The sequence below is a fragment of the Carettochelys insculpta genome, chromosome 5, assembly GCF_033958435.1.
Source record: "Carettochelys insculpta isolate YL-2023 chromosome 5, ASM3395843v1, whole genome shotgun sequence".
In the NCBI taxonomy this organism is placed as follows: Eukaryota; Metazoa; Chordata; order Testudines; family Carettochelyidae; genus Carettochelys; species Carettochelys insculpta.
In genome coordinates, this window is record NC_134141.1 from 84,415,493 (window position 1) to 84,437,195 (window position 21,703).

General features: G+C 42.4%; 1 protein-coding gene across 2 annotated transcripts in view; it reads left to right on the forward strand.

Annotated features, from left to right (window-relative positions):
* Positions 1-21,703, forward strand: part of ARHGEF28 (Rho guanine nucleotide exchange factor 28) — a 179,528-nt gene that overhangs the window by 51,821 nt on the left and 106,004 nt on the right. For both annotated transcript variants that reach the window (XR_012645767.1, XM_074995427.1), the window contains exons 5-9: positions 1,801-1,984; positions 3,007-3,187; positions 7,140-7,212; positions 17,008-17,060; positions 19,094-19,154. Coding sequence is in view for 1 of the 2 variants with exons in the window: in XM_074995427.1 (XP_074851528.1) it covers positions 1,801-1,984; positions 3,007-3,187; positions 7,140-7,212; positions 17,008-17,060; positions 19,094-19,154 (552 nt within the window). In the remaining variant the exon portion in view is untranslated. The remainder of the gene's footprint in view (positions 1-1,800; positions 1,985-3,006; positions 3,188-7,139; positions 7,213-17,007; positions 17,061-19,093; positions 19,155-21,703) is intronic.

A 21,703-nucleotide genomic window follows, 5' to 3' on the forward strand; every position in this document is an offset into this window, starting at 1 on the left:
TTTTGCAGCTGAATGCAATGCAATGAATAATGCCCAGGTTTGGTTGTTTTGGGGTTTTTTGGTCCTACCCATTTTTTCCCTTTTCTTTCTTGTTTCATTCCCTTTTGCTAATCTAATTTTTCAAAACTTCTTCATGTTCTGCTCATGCTGCCATCATTTGGTGTGTGTTTTGGAATGAGCCTTTGGGCTCTGAGCGGTGAGAGTATGATCATTGGTATAGAAACAGATTATCTTGAAGCTTCTAAGAAGCTGTGAAAACCCAGAGCTATTAAATCATACCGCTCGCATTAGTTGATTCAGCAGTATTCTGGGTAACATAATTATTTGCTTCTTTGACCAGCTACCCTGATTCTCTCTTTTGAGTCTTTTTTCTGTCACTCTATTTGTTGTAATTATTGCGGTGGGGCATATGTTTTGCAAACTGTTTTTGCTCTTTGTAGATGGATTAATGTGTGAACACACATACACCTGTGTACAGCCCAATCCAGGATCACATTGTTCCTTTGTCATTGGTGGAATTTGTAGCTGCCAATAATATAATCTAAATGGCTGTACTAATTGAGCAGAAACAATAGATTTACTTGATGAGATAACGTTTAAGTTGAATTGTGTAACCAGAGTGGACCCAAAAATGAGTTTTATATTCCTTTGGCGTTTGATAGTTGTTTTTTTGAGGACTATAGCCCAATGAGTGTGAAATACCAAACATACTAACAGTTCTAGCCTTCCTCTTAACTCTGTCTTGAAATCCGAATGAATGATGTTGGTGGAAAGAGGAAAGTATTCTGAGGCATTTGCAGCCACAGTGCAGTCTCCCTAGATTGAAGGGCCAATCCACAACTGATCGGTTCCATCTGTAGTCTTGGATTCCTTGCTGTGCTGAGCTCTCCCAGTGCAATGGCTGTGAGCAGTGCTTTCCACCATCTCCAGCTGGCTAGTACACTCAGTCCCATGCTGGTGGATTGAAGACCTGGCCTTCGTTATTCGTGGCTTCCTGGCCTCTTGGCTGGACTGCACCACTGTGCTATATTTGGGCATAAAACCTGCAGCAGTTAAGAAACACCAACTAATATAAAATGTTGCAGAACATTTCTGCAGCAACACAGGCTACTGTGAACACATCTGACTTTTCCTCCACTCTCTGCCCTGGCTTCCCATAGAATTGTGAACCACGCTCAGGCTCTAGCATGTACTTCTCTTGGGCTGTTCCAAGAGCAAGGGTGGGAATGGGATGGGTGCCCCCCTCACTATTCACTACCATTTGTAAAGAAAAGGCTTTAAATGCTTGGTGCCAGTTGTGGCTGCTTTGTGCTTTTGAGGCTGTGCAAAGCAGCTGGGAAGATGCCTTGTTATTTATAATTTGTAGTATAGTAAAGGCTAGAGGGCCCAGTCAGAAATAAGGGCACCAGTGTGCTAGCAGTGGTACACAGGGATGAGCTGTAGAAAATGAGGACTCCAAGGCCAGGTCTACACTAGACCCGAAAGTTGATCCTAGATACAATAGCTGGGATCGACGTATCTAGAATCAACTTATCTGGCCCTCCTCCCAGAGGGAGGTCGACGGGAGAAACTCTTTGATTGTCCTCCCTTACCTCTTGCAATAACGAGGAGTACCAGGGTAAACTCTTGAACCCTGATAGTTTGATTTTGCACGTCCCCACTAGGTGTGCAAAATCAAACCCCAAGCATTTTCTTTCACTTTTGGAATAAGTGAGTCTTTGGACTACATATATATTTTGCATCTGTTCAGACTTTACAAAGATTTGTATGATGCTTACTAACAACTGTATGTATTTTCAGAATCCTCTTGCAGAGAAACACTTCTTCACCTCACAGTAAGATTGGGCTTGGTTAAACTCTCGCAGTTCCTGTTATCTCAGCCTGGTGGGCTGCTGGCATTAGCTTTACCTAATGAAGCAGGAGCAACACCATTAGATTTGGCTTCACAGAATGGGCACTCCAGACTTGCTGAAATCTTCATGAAGTGAGTTCAATGGCCTTTTACCTCTGCTTACCTGTTAGTCATTGAAACTGAAGAGCACAAAACAAACAAAAACCCTTTCAAATAATTTAACCTAAATACTAGTTTCTGTTCTGTTTGTAGTTGCCGGCCTTGCATTTTTAGATGTGCAACCTTGCCTTTCTTGTTAAAAATAAGAAAATAAGGTGCTGATTATCATCCCAGGCAGGGCTAAATTTCTGGAGTTGTCAGAGTGCTTTAGCCTGGCCAGTAACTTGGAGGACTGAAGCTTCCAGGGGCCTTAATTGTCTGAAGTTTCAGATCTTTGGATTTTAGGGTATCGCTTGAATCTCTGTCAGTCCTGCAGTACCAAATAATCACATTCCACCATCAGAAAGTCCCCACTGGAAACAAAAAGTCACAAGCGAACAGAAAATAATAGAGGCAAGAATTCTTTTTTTTTTTATGAAGGTCTTTGGTTTATGGGTCTGCACAACTTACAGATTGTGAGAGTATTGTGCCTACTCTAATTTGCATGAGAAAATGACTTATTGTGCTGGTACAGTACATTTTGTTATGAATGTCTCATTTGTTTGTAACATCCAAACAGTGCAGTGCTCCCTTGAGACGCTGTCTGTTTTTCACTGTAATCGGCTAATAAGCCTGCCAATTCCTTCCCACTACTATATATGGCAACGCTATCAGGAAAAGGTACTATTTCTAGTTTACAATAGAAGGGAAAATGAAATGTTTTGTGCTGCTGTTTTATTTTGCTGCCTTTATTCTGAATGTAACCACCTTTTTTCCATTTTGGTGCCTAAAACAGTAGGATTTGCTTAAGGAGAATGATTCCACCAGTAACTATTTGTTTGCCCAGATGTGTTTTTTCATTCATGTTTAATATTTTCTGCCTTGGATTTTTTTTCAACTGACTTAGAATTTTGAAGTGCTGTGCACCAATGAGAACAGAAGGGTCTCTGTGTTTATATTTTCACTAAACCTGTACACAGAGCATATGTTTTGATTTAAATAGTGTGTTGTTTCAGTTTTCAGGGCAGTCATTCATTCGGCATTTCTAAAGCTGAGATCAGTGAGTGTGGTTTCCTACAGTTTGTTCATTCATCAGGAACTCTGACACTGACATTTAATCACACCACGGAACGTTTGCTGGAGTCTGACATTAAGCTTTTCAGGAAATACTTCTGGGATAGAACCTCTCTTTACACGGTAGGTGCCACATTAGCAGAATGCACAGAAACATATTTTTTTTACAATTTACATCATTTGCTGTTCATACTCAATCTGTTTTTCTTGGGTATTGCTCTTTAAACTGTGCAGGTTTTCGAAATGGTAAGTGATGGTCTTGTAGGCACATGATTATTCTCAGTAGTGTTTCATCTGTGCTAAAGTGGGTATTTTCACACATGAAATTGAAGTGTAGAAATAATGCTAGCAGAGTACTTGATAAAGCTCTCATATTTCCAGACACTTTTTTAGAAAGGTCCCGTGCTAACTACCTTTGCTGTGAAACCTCTTTTAATTTTGCCTTTTCTTTCTGTGTTCTTGTTTGTAGCAGGAGGTTTTTTTTTTTTTTTTAAGTTGATGTTAGTTTTTATAGTAGCCAGGAGCCCTGGACATGGACTGCGGGCCCCACTGTGTACTAGACATTATATGATCACAGACAGGAAAGATAGTGCTTTCTCCATTTATATTGTATTTGTTGTACAACATTTTGATCACTTTAGTCTTGATTCAGTGAGGTACACAAACATGCCTAACTCTTAAGTATGGTGAGTGACACATGAAATTGACTTCAGTGTGAATATTCAAGTACTTAAAGTTAGATATGTGCTTACTTACTTTCCTAAATTAGGGCCTTTGTCTATATAAAATTATTGAATTAAAAGGGTTACATAAAGTTATTATTTATTGGCTTCCCCTTTAGTGTTATTAAAGTTTCCTTCTGTTTTTTGCTTTCCATTTTCATATTCTGTTTTGTTTCTCTGTTTTTTTATTTCAAAATGGTTATAATTTTAAACTAAAAATGAGCAACACAATATGCTTTGATCTTTGTACACTAGTTTGTGTGTTTGCTTTATTACACAGGCAGTCCCATTTAATCATTCCCTAGATTTCTAGGCTTTCCAATATAAAAACTGACCCCAGCTTCATAGCTCTGACTTGTATACAACACCTTTCACATGGCTGTTCTGATTTTCTACAGCAAAAACAAAATAATGACAAAGATTACACTCTTCAAACCTTGTGGGTTTTGCAGCACTTAGGGAAAACAGGAGAAAATGCCAACCACACAGAAAGTGTACGTGGAGAATAGAGTAAAGGTTGAAAAATTCTGCAGTCATTGTTATGCTCAGTAAAATGTTCTGCCAGTCATCCAAGTTGTTTTTTCCTCTTCTTGAAGAGACAGGCAGAGACCTGTTCTGTAGTGTAGCTCCTCCTCATTGGGGAAAAATGATTAGAGATTGTCTTTTTAGTAATGCAAGATTTTTCATGGTAGGCCTGGTGAAACCCAGGTAGCAGAAACAAGCCACTATATTAAAGTATTTAATCTTTTAATTTAAATGTTATACAGAGCCTAGGAAATCAGATTATCATTAACTTCATTTGAGAAATTGTCACCCCACAAAGGGTGGATCACACTGTCTGACCAAGCTAATTTAGGCCAAGGAAAGCAGGGTAAATAAATACACATTTTTTCTTTCTTTATCCCCATCCCTCATAATGGGATTTTGACAATTTTGAAAAATAAGTGGGGGGATAGGACACAAGATTTCAACATACCTACTTATATTGAAACAGATGTTAAATTTAAAGCATTCAGTGCTCCTGCCACAGGCTGAAGATTGCACAGCTCACCTATAACGTCTTGTGAATGTATGGATAAATAAGCACATGGACACTTTACACATCACTCCAAAGATAAAGTGTATAACTGTGACCCAGGAAGCAGACACGGGCAGAGCAGAATGGGCTTTAATCTGTTCTAGTAGCAACCATCCTATGGGTTTGTATAATTTCCTGTGCATGAAATAGCTGCTGATAACTTAGAGGCTTGCCTGACTTCAGCTGCTAGAACTAGTTCATGCCATTCTGTCTGCGTTTACTGAATGGACTGGTGTTGGGTAGAGCAGTGGCAGAGAGATTTCCTGTGGTGGTGGTAGACAGAGTTCAGTTTTGAAATGAACAAGGGACCTGTCCTCAGAACCATTTTATCCCTTGCTGTGGAAATGATGGTATCAGCACTTCTTCTTAGATGTTGTGATTATGTTATAAACAATTCCATTTTGACACCAAACGTAGGGAGTGGCGGAAATCTGCATGGTGCAGCTCAGAAGGAAACCCTCTTTGTTAAGGAGTCCAGGACAGGGTTAAGTTTTCATCATAGTGGATAATGGAGTCCTGCAAGCTGAGTGACCCTCCTTCCTTGAAAAATGTCTGCCTGTGTGTGTCACATTTGCTTCCTGTGTCACAGTTATACGCTTTGTCTTTGGAGTGATGCGTAAAGTGTCCATGTGCTTATTTATCCATGCATTCACAAGACATTATATGTATGCTGTGCAGTCTGCTGGGATTAGGTATATCATCTGATGATACATTAGTGAATGCAGTCAGTGTGGGAAAAGAGAAGTCTATGGAACTTCAGTGGAGAGAACCAATCCTGTTCTAGTGACCAAACGTAGACCATAAAACGGAGAAGGGACAGATAATGCATAAGATTGCTGTTCCTAAAAGCTGTGCGAAGGCAAGTTTTTTTGTTCCCTATTAGCAGGAAAATCTAGTGGTATCCCAAGCAGGAGCAAGGCTGAGTCCCCCTGTTTCTGTTCCTTAGCTGCAGGAATAGGAAAAACCCACGCTTGAGTTGGCAGTTAATGGGATTTAGGCTGCAGTGCTAAGTGCCTGTCTCACTTTTGAAAATTGGATTTAGGCTCCCAAATCAGTTACGCATCGCCAGTGCTGAGTGCAGCACTCCCTAAAGTATCAACACATCTCTAAATCTGGGCCATAGTGCACAGCTGCCCCTGGCTGTGTAGTCCTGATGAGACGCCTGTGGGTGTGTAAATTTGAGTAGTCCTTAGGCTGCTCTTAATTTTGTGAGAACTATTTTGTCTCCTTGATCTTTCTGGATACCAGAGCCTGTAAAGGTGGTAGTGCAGTATATGTATCATTTACTGGCTAGAGCTCTTATAGCTTAGAAAATACTTTGAAATAGGTAGCGTTGTATATTTGTTAAGCATTTAACTGTGTAGTGCCGCAGGATACATATTCAATCTGACTGCATGACGCAGAGTTCAATTCAGTATAGGTCTTATATGGATCTCTTTGGTATGGAGCCATAACCACAGAACTAGAAGTCCGGGAGATTCTGAGTGCTAATTCTGCTTCACTTACTCATTCACTGTAGGGCCTTGAGGGAGTCACTGCACCTTTCTATAGTACAGGTTGAATCTGTCTAATCTAGCACTCTTTCATCCAGTGATATCCGTAATTCATCATGGTTTTAATTAACCAGACAACCACTTATCATGGACGTGGCCAGGTTTCCTGTGGTCCCATAGAGTTTGTTTACACCCACCAGTCCTGGCTCTCAGAGTTCTGTGCTGTTATTTAGCTGTAATTTACTCCTAAATGTCTCCTAAGAGGCCAGTGAGCTGTGGAAGTGTTGGTAATGCTGCTAGACAGTATTGACCTCCTGTGGTCTAGCATACTCTCTCATTCAGCACCAGTCAGGTCCCACGTGTGCCCTACTAGAGAGCTTCAACCTGTAGTTTCTTCTGCTGTAAGAATCTTGTCCTTACAGGGCAGTTATAGGGTTTAACTGGTGTAGAACATTGACCATCTGGTGTATTATGTGAATGCAAACATTATTCGTTTCCAGAGAGAAAGTGGAGAAAGGGTGTGTAATACACAATTCAGATATGAAATCTGATATGCTAGACAACCTATATCCTACAAATACAAGTAAATTTTTTCCTTGGTTACTTTTTAATTTAAAGTATTTTATAAATTTTGCTCTCCAAAACATTTGGAGAACTTTTTAATATTAACTTAAATGTGCCTGTTGACTTTCTTTGGTTTTGTTTATGCATGCATGCGTGCATGAGTGTACTAATATGAAGATGTTTCCAAGAAGGCTGCTTTTGAATTTGGTGTTTTTTAGATTCTTAATTCACAACAAGCTGGGACAGTAGAAGGACCACAAATGCCATGCAGTTCAGCAGCTTCTGCAGAAGGTACATACAGCTTTTTATCTTCGGTTATAATAGATATGTGAAATCCTAGCTAAAATTGCACATGTGCTTGCTCCATATATTTATTTCATATGATTGGTTAGTGTACATGATATCAGAGAGCTGTACGATAGATAATAGTAGACTACATAAGACAGTTCATTATCAGGAAGGCATGAAATCATACATTCTACAGAATTTTGAAATAATCAGTTTACCAATGTGAACCTAAAAATGTATGCAAGAATTTCTAATAATCAGGTGTTTTTAAAAGAATGTTAGAATATTGCAACAGTTAGATAAACCTCACTACAGTTCCAGAAGAGGGCAGTCTTCTGCTGAAATAAAAACAAGTCAACAGGCAAGAAGCCCCAGTTGAGTGAATGAAAGGAAAATGAATTAAGCATTTTGTAAACAATTGTGTTGCCCGGTCCTGAATCCATTACTGTGGCAAAATTCCTGTGGTTTTAAATGAGTGTCCCGTATTGATTTCAATCACAAATTTGCTTGTAGAAGGGTACAAGTTATACTTCCCTTGTCTGTCGCCCTCAGGACCTGAGAGGTCCTGAATGAGGGGATTTACAGGACCAGGGAAGGTCAGACCTCCTGACTGCACTGGAAGGGGGGCTGCCAGCCTGCTGGCCAGGCTCCCCTCCTGGTCGCTGCCAACTCCCTGTCCCCAGGCTGAGGGTGGGCAGGGGTGGCGCTTCACTCTTGCCAGGGCTCCCAGCTGCTGGGATGCCAGCCAGGGCTTCTGGCAGGACTACCAGCATCAGGGCTGCCAAAGAGGCTTTGTGCCCCAGCAGGGCTCCCCAGTGGGCTCTGTACCCAGCTAGGTTCCCTGACTCAGCTCCCTGTTGCACAGCTGCAGGGCTCTCCTGCCCTGGCTGGGCTCCTCACTGCTGTGGGATGCCAAAGGGGTCCATGCCCCAGCTGGCTCCTCACTGAGGTGCTCCCCTGCCCCAGCTGGCTCTCTGCTGCCACAGGGCTGCCAGCAGGGTCCATGCCCCAGACGGACTCCTTGGCTGGGCTTTCTGCTGCTGTGGGGACACTGGCAGGGCTTCCCAGCCCCTGCCAGGATCCCAGCAGTGAGGCTCCCTGAGCTGGCTCACAGCCTGAGGCTGCCACTGGGTCTCCTCAGAGTGAGCTGCCAGTGGGCTCCTTGCCATCAGCAGGGCTCCCCTGCAGCCGTGCAGCTGGAGCGCTCTCATTCAGGCACTCTCTGGTCCAGCAACATCTGTTGTCCTGCTGGACCGGGAGACGAGAGAGTGCCAGATGAGAGAACAACAAGAAGTCCTGCAGCACCTCATAGACTAACAGATATTTTGGAGCATAAGCTTTTGTGAGCAAAGACCTGCTTCATCAGATGCATGAGTGGGGAGGGGGGTTCACAGTGGGATTTAAAAAGGGGGGTCTCAGTAAAGGGGAGGGCCAGAGCTGACAAGGTCTATTCAGTCAGGGTGGATATAGCCCATTATCAGCAGTTAATGTGGAGCTGTGAATATCAAGGGTGTGTCTATGCTTACATTCCTCTTTTGAAAGAGGCATGCAAATGAGATGTACATTTGCATATTTTGTGCCTAATTTGCATACTAATTTGCATACTTTGGAAAGAGCTTCTTTCGAAAGAAGGAAACTGGTGTAGATGCTGCTCTTTTGAAAGTAAACCCCATCTTCAAAAGAATCCTTCTTCTCATTAAATAAAGGGAAGAAGGATTCTTTTGAAGATGGGGTTTACTTTCGAAAGAGCAGCATCTACACCGGTTTTCTTCTTTCAAAAAAGCTCTTTTGAAATAAGAATATGCAAATGAGCAACCAAATATGCAAATATGCATCTCATTTGCATCTCTGATTTCCCTCATTTGCATGCGTCTTTCAAAGAGGAATGCAAGTGTAGAAGCACCCCAAGAGAGGAGAAAACAAGTCAGTTCAGTAAGGGGGGATGTGGTCCATTGTCGGCTGCTAATGTGGATGTGTGAACATCAAGAGTGGAGAAACTGCTTTTGTAATGGGACAACTGCTCTCAGTCTCTGTTCAGTCCTTGGTTTAACTCCACATTAACTGCCAATAATGGGCCATATCCACCCTGACTGAATAGACCTTGTCAGCTCTGGCCCTCCCCTTTACTGAGACTCCCTTTTTAAATCCTCTTCTGAAACCCCCTAACTCATGCATCTGACGAAGAGGGTCTTTGCCCATGAAAGCTTATGCTCCAAAATATCTGTTAGTCTATAAGGTGCCACAGGACCTCTTATTGTTTTTGAAGATACAGGCTAACTCAGCTACCTCTCCGGTACCAGATGAGAGAGTTTTAATCAGTACTTGCAGGATGTTGTTTCTTGACCATAATTATTTTTCTTTATTAGATAGATTATACTGAGCTTTGCAGACTGCACAACAAGAAAGTCCTAGCACAAAAGAGTTAAAAAAATCATTCTGCAAATACTCTGGCCTGGCATTTAGTTGATGACTATCCTAGATTCAAGGTCTCATTGTTGTACGCACATTAAGGTGTATCTGGAGGAAGTGTCTAGTATGCATTGGCTAATTCTGTGAGATACAAACTTAATCATATAAAACGTGCACATGCTCTTAACTTCAAACACTGTGAGAAGTCCCATTGAAGCTGACATAAAGTGAAGCAGTTCCACAAATGTTACAGGATCAGGAACTGTGGGCTGAGAGAAATAAAAATTGGGATGCCAGAGGTGTTAGCTAGGTATTCTGAGTGAGTTAACAGAATGAGGAAATGACCTCCTTGCTGGACATGAACCCACAGTTTACATATTTAAGAGTTTGTCACTTATGATTGCCACCATTAAACTCTTGTAGGACATTTGTGCTCTTCTTCTCTAGCAACCCACAGGCAATTAACATCATAAAAGCCGATCTAAAGTCAGCCTTAGCAGTAATCAGTATTAACACCGACAGCCTAAAATCTACTTTTGTTAATAAAATCAACTGCGTACAACACAAGGAATTACATACTGTGCTGTCAGAAACTTCATTATCTTGGGTACAAGTTCTCAGCGCCTTGGTTTCTGTGATCTTGTACCTTCTGCCAGGTGTCACTAACAGCAAGCGAATTCATAGCAGCAGCTTGGGGAATGCGAGTCATGCATGGTGGTTTTTCTTAGGGCAAGTCCAAGCAGCCTGATCTGGTGCATGTAAATAGCACGTCAATAAATATTGATTTAGCACTTGAGGCATCACTTAAGCTCTGGCTATGCCATCTCATTTTGGGTTAAAACCTTTGAGGTGCTGATGCTGAGCTACTTTATACAATGTTGAGAGCCTTCAGCTTGTGGGACTCAGCTATTACTCGAATTACTCCTTTAGTCTCATCACAAATCAATGGCAAAGAGACTTTCATCACTCTTTGTTGATACGTATTGCCAGTTCTGTACTACAAAGTTTTGCCAGTATAGCTATTGGTTAAGAATGTGAAAAAAATTGCATCCCTAACCAAGAGAGCTATATCAGCAACTCCCTCACCTCCATATAGACACAGCTTATAATGGCAAAAGAGTCCTTTACCTGATGCAAGGTATGTAGTTCAGGGAGATGGTTTAACTGTAGTAGCAAAATAAATCCTTTTGCCAGTGTAATCTGCTTCTCCACTAAGGAGCTTTGCAATCAAAGCTGTTCTGTTAGAGATACAATGTAGTGTAGATTAGCCCTGTGATGTGAATAAATACATTGTTATCACTTAACTTGTGGACCTGTGTATTTATACCAGTGTTCTCAACTTTTTTTTATGAACTCTCTCTCTCTCTCTCTCTCTCTCTCTCTCTGTGTGTGTGTGTGTGTGTGTGTGTGTGTGTGTGTGTGTGTGTGTGTGTGTGTGTGTGTGTGTGTGTGTGTGTGTGTGTGTGTGTGTCCCAGTACACAACATTTTCAGACATGCAATTTTTTTTCTACCACTGCAGCACAGTTGTTTAAGCAACTTAATTGTAACTGGTTGACTGGAAGAAATTGCCTGCAGGCCATCATACTTATGATTGTACAAAGGGATAAATAAATAAATAAAATAAAGTAGAAAATTAGATAAATAAAATATTAGATGAAGATAAAATAAGTCCAATTTTTATATGTACCTATGTATACATTTTATGCAAACATCAATGAACCATGATCGATAAAGTTGTACAAATAGCAATTTTATTGCTTACTTCTGATAGCAAGCATAATACTTCAGAGCCAGGCACTGCCAGCTATGTACTTTGACCCACCCCCCTACCCTCCTCTAGAGCCGGGCCAGCCCCTGCCCAGCTTTCCCCCCGGCCACTGTAGTCCAATGCCAGCAACTCACCAGAGCTGTTGCTACTGCCACCACTGCCATGCGCTTCTCCCTCCACACGCAAGGGAGGGACGCATGTGCAGAGCAGCATGCAGCATTCTCATGGCTCCGAGCATTTTATTGCTTAAAGAGCCACAAACAGCTTCTCTCGTGTACCATGAGAAGCACTGATCTATACAGTGGCCAGCCCAGTGGGGACAATAACCTGGCAGTGGAAACTCTGGGTACTGCCGCTGTAGAAATATGCAATAATAATGCATCATAGTTTCTATATCTTCACATAGTTTGTTACTGCCATAGATGTTCATATTTCTATGGCTGGTGAAAAGAATTATGCATCTATTTGTTGCGTTTCGTACAGTCTTTGAATCCAGATACCTGAAAATCAGTAAGATAATTAATAACTTTGGTTCACATTCTGTCTTCTGCTAACAAGAGCTAAAGAGACAAAACAAAATTGGATTGTTGGAAACCAAATTATTATTTTTTGCTGCTACAAAGTGAAATCATGTAACAAACAATTTGTAAAACTCTTTTTACCATATCTCCCTATGTTGTTCTCTTAGAAGTTGTATTCACTAAATACTTTTAATTTAGGTGCTAAGCTTACAGCACAAAATTCTTTGCATAATTCTTCATAAAGCAATACCCCTTAAAGTTTAAAATGTCTATTGTTCTACTCAGTAATATCTTTTCACTTTGGGGTAGGGCTAAAGTCAAGATCAACAGACCTTTAAAGCATAATGCTATCAGAAGTTCTGAGCTATTATCTACTGAAGGTTGCTATAGTAATACAGCAGTTTGATTGCATTTCACCACCCGGAAATTCAGTGGGTCAAAGTAAAGTGATACTGCTAGCTTAACAGTAGATCTCCCATAGCAACTTAATTACATTCAAATGCACAGAGTAACAAATTCTCTTGTAAGGATATAAAACAAAGTACAAATATGTTTTACTATTATTTCAACCATTCCTATGTTATAAAAAAAATTCTGTGGTTTTCTAATTTTGAAAGTTTGTGGCAAATGAGAATTGTGCAGAATATTATTATGTAGAGCTATGGCCAATTTATGTCTACATATTAAATAACTTTCTGTATGTGATGTAGTGTTTCCCCAAGGACTGTAAGAATGAATTACAAGAACATCAACTGACTGCCAGTGGTAGCAGAAAGATGCCTAGAGATATTTAGGGGAGCATTCTGTGGGAGTCATCGTTCTAAAGTTCAGCTCTTTTTCTCCAACTTGCTTTTTAAAATTAGAGCAAATCTGCAGTGCGGCTGGGAACAAGTGAATGGCGTTTGAGTTAGTGTTACCAGCATTTGAGCTATCTCTCTGAAACTAGCCATCTGTATATTCTGGATTAGGCTGAAGCTTGGGTTCTGTAGCCTAGGGACCAGGTAGGTTTGCAAGCCGGAGCTTCCGCCCTGGCTGGAATGTCCACGCTATTATGTTTCATATGGTAGTTTGAACCCTGCAAGCACATCTGGGAGCAAATCTTCTTGCTCATTTGTGGTAGAGAGTAAACCCAGCTCAGATGCACAGCTGCCGAGTAGACGTACCCAGAGTTATGACCGTCACTAAAGGGTTATTATTTATCCCTGTTTACTATGCAGTGGCATCTGAGGTAATCTCTTTCTGTACTAAGAGGTAGCCATGTTAGTCTGTATCTTCAAGAACATCAAGAAGTCCTGTGGCACCTTATAGGCTAACAGATATTTTGGAGCATAAGCTTTTGTGGGCAAAGACCTGCTTCATCAGATGAAGAAGGTGCATCTGATGAGGCGGGTCTTTGCCCACGAAAGCTTATGCTCCAAAATATCTATTAGTCTATAAGGTGCCACAGGACTTCTTGTTCTTTCTGTACTGTTGGTAAACGTTTCACATTATATTGGCACATATTTTATTGGGTTAATTTGTTGTTTCATAGCATTATAAAAACATCTTTTGGGAGTTTTATCTGTAGGGTTTGGTGGTTTGATGCAGCAATTACAAGACACAGTACCAGTGTTCTGTCTAGCTATTTATATGGGCCTTTATCCAGAGGGTCTCCTAAACATTAGAGCAGTGGTGTCCAAAAGAAATTTACCAATCAGCACAGCCCACCCACAGCCAGGTGCCCCCCACCAACCGGACACCCCCCTCCCACAAACTGCCGGAAACTCGCTGGAGCCACGCCGCCGCTCCAAGCTCTGCCACGCTAGCTGCCCCGAGCACCACTCCAAGCCTCTCTCCATGAGCTTCCCTGAGTACCACGAGCCATCCTGCAGCCCCGAGCCAACCTCAGGAGGAGCTGCCTCAGCCACTGCCACCATGCACTTGTCCTACCAGTTGGTGGGACGTGTGCATGGAGGGATAGAGGGTGCTCCAAGTGCGCAGCTCTAGTGAGCTGCTTCGCCACACCGTGCTGTCCAGTTCGCCACATGTGGTGAACGGAAGGTGTATTGGACACCGCAGCATTAGAGTTTAACTCTGTGTGGCACAGGAAAGTATTACTGTCCTCGTTCGCAGCAGAGAGTGGTAAAGTTACTTGCTCGAGGTCACATGAGGAGCCTGAGGCAGAGGAAGGAATCAGTTTAGAAATATATGAACATTTAGAACACTTTTTCATTGATGGTCCTAAAATTTATGAGCAGGGCTTTTCTGTGGTGCTACTGGCATCTCTACAGCAATGTTCCCCCCAGGCTGGGGCTCCTGTGGCTGGGGCTATGTGGGGGGTGAGTACCGGCACTTTTTTTTTTTAAACAAAAAAAAAAAGAAAAGCAAGCAAGCACTGGTGAGCTGTCAGTAGTTGTAACTGCTGCTGCTGCTCTTGTGGTGCATGTAACTTGTACCTCTGCACCATCTTCAGGCTGTTTGAAGCTTGTGCACGATGCACCTACCAGTGGGTCCTGCCTTGCATAGAAGATGGTGTTCTGTCCGCTTGACTGTCGCATCTTCCCACGTGTTGCTGCTTTTCAGCAGGAACCCTCTAGATGGGGTTGGGGAGCAGGATGAGACACATACCTGGTTGTAACAGAAGGATTGATTAAGTGGTTCATTATAAAATTAATCAGTATGGCCCCCATCCTGTGTCACCTTTACTTCTACAGAATGGAAAAATTATTGGCATCAGTGGGGCCAAGATTGCATCCCCAGCAATTTTAATTTGACTAGGGATTATAGGGTTAGACCGTATGTACTGTTGCTAGAGTTAGCTATTCTTATGAGGGGATGGATTGGTGACAGATTATTAGTTTGTATTGTCTCCCTGGCCTCTGTACAAAATTAAGGATGGGAAAGAGGTATAGCAAGCATCGAAAGTCTATGAATGATATCTATGAAGTCTGTGAATGATATCTCCCCAAACACTTATATATGACTTGTAAGTATTCAGTTGTGATTACATTCACATGCAGTAGCTGATTTTACAAAGTAAATTGAAAATGCAGCTGCATATCTGTGTCTGGGGACCCTTGGCCATGTGCTCAGGGTCTAATGTATCCCCATATGTGGGGTCAGGAAGGGATTTTCCACCCAGGTCAGACCGGCAGAGACTGGGGTGGGGGAGTGTCACTTCCTCTGCTGCACGTGGCATGGGTCATCTGCACATTTACACTAGTGTAAATGGTGGATTCTCTGGAACTTGGAGTTGGCCGTTCTGATGTTCTTTTAAATCATGATTTCAGGATGTCAGTGACTCAGCCAGAGGTTAGGGGTCTATTACAGGAGTGGGTGGGCAAGGATGTGTGGCCTGTAATGTGCAGGAGGTCAGACTAGATCCATGTGGGCAAACTTTTTGGCTTGAGGGCTCCAGCTGAGTAAGGAAACTGTGTGGCACACCACGGCTACGTCTACACTCGCCAAAAACTTCGAAAGGCCATGCAAATGGCCATTTTGAAGTTTACTAATGAAGCGCTGAAATACATATCAGCACCTCATTAGCATGCAGGCGGCTGCGGCACTTCGAAATTGACACAGCTCGCTGCTGTGCGGCTCGTCCAGACGGGGCTCCTTTTTGAAAGGACCCCAGCTACTTCCAGGTCCCCTTCCAAATAAGGGGACTTCTAAGTGGCCGGGGTCCTTCCGAAAAGGAGCCCCGTCTGGACGAGCCGCGTTAATTTCGAAGTGCCGCGGCTGCCCGCATGCTAATGAGCCGCTGAATATGTATTTCAGCACTTCATTAGTAGCACTTCCATTTGCACGGCCATTTTGAAGTTTGTGGCGAGTGTAGACACGGCCCATATGTGTTGTGGTGTGGGAGGGGTGTGGGCTCTGGCCCAACGCTGCTTACCTCAGGCAGCTCTAGGGTGGCAGCACAGCGGGACTAAGGCAAGCTGTCTGCCTGTGCTGTCTCCACATGGGTCCTGCAAGTGGGCAGCATGTCTGACAGCAGTTCATGGCGGGAGTCGGGGAGGGCAGGTGTGTTGCTGCCATCTGCAGGCACTGCTGCTCCAGCTCCTGTTGGCCATGGTTCCCTGTTCCTGGCTGAGGGAGTGGGGGACCATGCCTTCAGGCAGAGGTGGTGCCCAGAGACCCTCAGGGCTGCAGGGATGTGCCACTCACTTCCCGAGGGGTATTGGACCACCAGACAGCAAGGAACTTGCCCTAGCCCCATTGCACCATTAGATCGGTAATCCCACTGGCTGGATTAAAAGCCTTGATGGGCTGGATTCAGCCCAGGGGCCGTAGTTTGCCCACTCTTTGACGAGATTATCATGTAGGTCCCTGCTGACCTTAAAGTCTATCAAAATATAGTCTGAGTGTGTATCTGAGGGCAGACCTGCATCTTGAGTTACAAGCCTCAATATACAAGAAATAAATATAAGGGAAGGTTGTGAAAATGGAAGGGGTTGTTTTATTTTGTCTTAACCAACAAATGTGAGAGTATCTAATCGTTTAGGAAGCCCTGTAGATGTGTGTAATCATTTACATGCCCAGAAGCAGGTTACTCCTGCTCTGTTTGCTAGTTCATAATTGTCTGTGATTGGGCACATCCTTTAGAGTTTGAACATGTTTTTGTGCTCGTTGTGTCCTTTCCTATTGTCTTAAAAAGAAACTATGAAGAAGAAAGTGATGGAAAGGAAAGGTTTTTAAATCTTGTTTTCTTTTTTTAAAAAAGCAGCACCTCATTTTTAAAATGTGCAAAGTGTCTTTAGGACAGTTCACAGCAGTTGGGATCTCCCATAGTTTAAGGCACAGCTTCTTTGTGTGCTTTTTCGAGGTCTCCTTTGCAAATCAGAAGCCTAGTTTATGAATCAACATATATTCTTTCTTCGCTGTCTGTCCCTTTAAGTTTAAAAGCCTGTTACAATTGGTCCTTAATAACATAACAGCTTGTTGTACAACCATCTAGTATTCTGCCCACTGGTGTGCTAGTTTGGGGGGGATGCGTGTGCTACAAAAGTGCATTGTTCTGTGTTGCTTGCCTGTTCATTATTTTTCCCCCTCCTCGTTGAAAAAAGAACAAAGATCCACTGCTTATCACTAGGCGTTCACAAGAAATTTTGCTTTTACAGGTCCTGTGAACTTGGCGTCTGATGCATCTGCACCTGGAAGTGAAGATGTGAAGGTAAAACTTTAACCTTATATGAATAACTAGTCTCTGTCAAAGTTCTTCTGCACCTGAAGTTGTGGGATCTGAGCATGATCCATAGTTTTAAAAAAATATAAGCAAGGTGACTAATGCCAGCCAAGCAGTATTTCCCTTTCGTTCCTGCCCCAGGGAAAGTTATGTGTATGTATGTTTATTATATACTTCAATGAATCTGTTATGTGTTGGTGGGCTGGAAGGCTGGGTCAAAGAAAAAAATTTTCCCTCTGGACCGAAACGTCCTAATGTCTGTGGTCATTCCTATGGCAGCGTATAGTTCAACAGCCCCAGGAATGGCTTGAGGAGAAGCCTCATTTCCTATGTCTCCTAGCTTCCTCCTTGAGATAGAGAGCTCCATTGTTCCTGAGGTGTGGAGCTAAGGAAGGCAGTGGAGGTCCAGGAGGGTGAGGTGATATTTTAGGTGATCTTGAGCCTGGGAAATAATGTGGGGGAAACTCTCATTAGCAGTGTTTGCAGGATCATACACAGACTATGTGGCATAAGAAACTGACCCTGCTTGGGATTATTTTTACCTGGATCTGATATAAAACATGATATTTTACATTTAATAGCCGCCAAAGAAGCTATGGTGCTTGCATGCAATCCTATTTTGATTAACTCTACTTGATGTCTCTTTTATATCATGCTTTATGTGTATGTCTCAGGGTGGGGGAGGTGTTGAAACTGCATCTGGATATTGATGATTATAATACGTTCTCCTGCTTTGAGTGCAGGATATTCGACTGAAGACCGCTCGAGGTCCCTTTCTCTCCGATGATGATTTGGTGTAGTAGCAATAGCCTTTATTGATGATTTTTTGTTTGGTCTAGTTCTGGCCAGGAGACTGACCATTTCATGTGGACACAGACCATCCTATCATAATCCATGCCTTTGCACCTTCAGATTAGATTACTACAGCTGTAGAGGGCTGCATATTAAATACACCTAGAATCTTAAGTTGAGGCAGAATGCAGCAAAGCACATGTGTTGCTGGGAGCGTGTGACACTAGAGATCCCTCATCTGCATTAGCCACCTATTAATTTCTGGATGGAGATAGAGGCATTAGTTCTGAGCTCTAAAACTATAAATGGCCCGAGACTTCCTCTTTGCAGCTCTTTCGTTTTAAACGTATATCCCTCTTTGCTCCAAAATCATCTGTATTTGGTGACCCTTCCAGACACATTAAAGCCTGAGCTCTTAAGCAGGGAGAGTCTCTGTGCTAGCAGGGGAGGTTGGATATTGTCAGGGTTTGATTTTTAATCTCTCATTGATAATGTTCTTTGTCCGGAGGAGAGGCTGCTAGCTTTATCTTTTAGGCAACTGTATTTTTAATATATGGTTGCCTTTTCCCAGCTCCACTGGCTAATCAAAGTTCAGGCCCCCTGGGTCGTTCCAGTTGATGGAGTCTGGTATTCTCTTTGAGGCAGTGTATTTTATTTCCGAAGAATGTACAAAGTCCTGTTTTGTTGAATGCAGGGGAAGTAAGAACAAAGGTAGCAATATCTCAATTTATAGCCCCAGCTCCTAAGACCCCAGAGGGCTGTGTCTTTCTTTTTCCAGGATCATGGACTGCTACAGGCCACCCTGTGACTACCTAGCTTTTTGCCTCTAACTCCCTTGCTTTTCTGTTTCTCAGATTACACTTGCACTCGTGCATCTGGTCATGACACCCACTGGAGCCTACTGCCCATTTCTGAGCAGATTCTGTTAGGTGTTGTTTTAGGTGGTGCCACTTAACTGTTTCTTACATGAAGGGTATTTTCATACATCAGTTAGAACAAGTTTTAACTCACCCATAACAAGGTTTCCTCTGGCTTATAAGTGCATTAAAGGTTCATAGAGCCTGGGGTAGGTAGCTCTTTATTTTCTGCATTTCTTGAAATAAAACGAAATGAGCAAACGGTGCTGAAAAGATTAAACAAATTCTGGAAGCAGCCAGCACAGTTTGCAATGAAGTTCAAACTTGACTGTTCATCTTTAAAATCTAGCTCAAGTTCAATTTTTTTTCTAGCTTTACAGGGATCGTGTGGTTCCCTCAAGTGAAAATGAAGACCAGGTCTTGTTGGATATAGGTAAGAAATTATTTCACTCTTCCAAAAGTGCTTGATCTATACACTAAAGTGCTGTCATAGACCCAGATACGCTGCTGACTTACAGGTGTGAGACAACTTCTCTAAAAGAAGCAGGACAGCTAACTTTAACGAGCAGCACCAAACGAAAGGTGTGCTCAGCAAAATTGATGTTATTCAGAAGGAAAACTATGCCAGGTTCTTCTGTTGTGTTTTAGATCCTTACACACACCTATCACCTTGCACACACCTATCATCGTCATATTCTAGGACCTTCCAGTTACATAAATGAAAGTAAAGATCTTTTAAAGAGTTTGTACAATTAACTTGAATAAATGCACATTAATGAAACATATACAGAAATTTCTAGATACAATGGGGGTGGATGCATTATATTTCCCATACATTGATTAGGGATAGAGATGGATAATCCTGCAGCCAATAACATTGTCAAACACAAGCAAAACAGTGAGGAAAATTCCCATGTTTGGGAAGAGCTCTAGTAACAAAGTGAAACATCAGCTAATACAAAGCAAAAGAGGAAGGAAGCAGGCAGAGTCAGTTAACTCAGCCAATGAGAGTTGGGGTTCCAGACAGAAATAGCTAGGCTGTTTTTAATTTGCACATGTTACAGTGGCATAATGGAGCGGATAACTCAGCTTGTTGATACTGAAGCAAATATAACAGACTTTGCTACTGAGCTTAAGAGCCACCTTGTTTTTCTGTGTAGGGGAGTAGAGGGCATGGGTCTAATTCTACGCAAGTGTAAATCCACAGGTGCAGAGGCAACATTCTGGCTCAATATTTCTGATAATCTTTAATCATAATCCATTACCTAAGTATTGCAAATCACCATTGTGAGAGATGATCCTCAGTTCAGTAACTTTAGCATGTGTATGTTGCATCTATGTATTGTGTCCCTGTCTCAGAAATGTAGAATTTAAACAAGGGCATTAAGAGTGTGTTGCCAAAATAAGTGTGTATGCTTGTGACTTGGGTGCCTTTGTGCACAAACCAGACTCATATTCTGAAATGTATACATGCCCTGCATCACCAATAATGCTGTACAATTATGTAAAGTGATAGAGTCTACATGGTCACATTCTGTTTTGTTAAGCAGAATTGCTTATTGGACTGTATGTTCACAGAGGATGGCACAAGCCATCAGGGAGGGATTATGGCTCACTAATTCTGAAGCCACAGCTGTTCTGGTTCCTGTTCTGGTTCAGCCAGTGGCATATGGTCTTCCAGGAAATGTACAGCAGCAGATAATAGGTAGATCTGTGCTCTGCCCTGCAACTGACTCACCCCTCTTCATCCTGGATATGCGCCGTCCCTCCACCAGCACACCACCTACATGTGCTTCTGAGTGGTGACCTGTGGGCTGCTTGCAGCCCAATCAGCGCACCCCTGTGGCCCGTTGGACATCCTCAGAGACATGCAGGTAAAGTGTATATTGGCACACATCTCACAGAGAGTCCTGCATATATGGATTACAACAGCAAATAGGTAGAGAACTACTGATCTATACTGAGCCTAGAGTCAGCTATCTGAGGAGCCAGTTCTGCGGCTTTTACGTCAGCTCAGAGCTCCTCACACAGATATTAGAGAGAGAGAATGCTACAGAGCTCTGGCTACCCCCAGTGTCCCATCTCCAGTTGTGGCCATCTCTTATTAATTTCAGTAGGGCCTGGACTCCACCCCGCCATCTGCACTGTGTATGTGAGAGCTTATAGGATTAATCCATGAGGTATTGTTACAGGCTAGGAGAGCTGAGCAGGGGTAATATATACTGTAGAGCTAATACAGGAAAGGAGAGAACTGTACTTTATTAATATTTTGTATATTAAATTAAGGTGGGTTGATGGGTTTATTTAAAAATAAAAATCTATGCATGTTTGCAGCTTGACCCATACCAAAATAACTGTCAAATGTCTCCATTTTATTGTCTTATATTGCTCTAGACTGTTTTTGTTGTTGTTGTTTTGGCATTGTTATGTCAATGGCTGTGGTTTGGGCAGAAGAAGCATGCAGTGGCAGATAAGGGGAGAGAAATGGGAAGATGAAAAATAGAGTGAGATGCTGAGGTGAGGTGAGGGGAGAGAAAAGAAGAATGAATAGAAAAGAGCAAGCTGTACAGAGTGTGTAGGGAGGAGAAAAATAAAAATACATTTAATGGGGAGACTATGTAGTGCTGTTTGTTCATTGTATGTTTCTGAAAATCAACTGGCTGCTGAATATTAGCTCCTCCCGTCCCTCCTCCACCTCTGTTGAAAAATTCTGTCAAAATTAATAGATAATAATGACAGCTGTTGAAAGGACTCCCAGGTCTTTTCTCCCTGTCTGGATCAGTACTCTTCTCTTACACCCGTGCCCTTGGGTTCTACTAATACCTTTATGCCAGTAGGTGTTTGCCTTTAAGGTATATTTGTCTGTCCACTGTACCTTCTCCAGAATCTTCAGGGGGTGCTAGGTCTTGATGCCCTTCCTAAAACATTTTCTGAGGGTGGGAGCTGTGACTACATGGATGAAAAGGGGGTCTTCACCTTGCA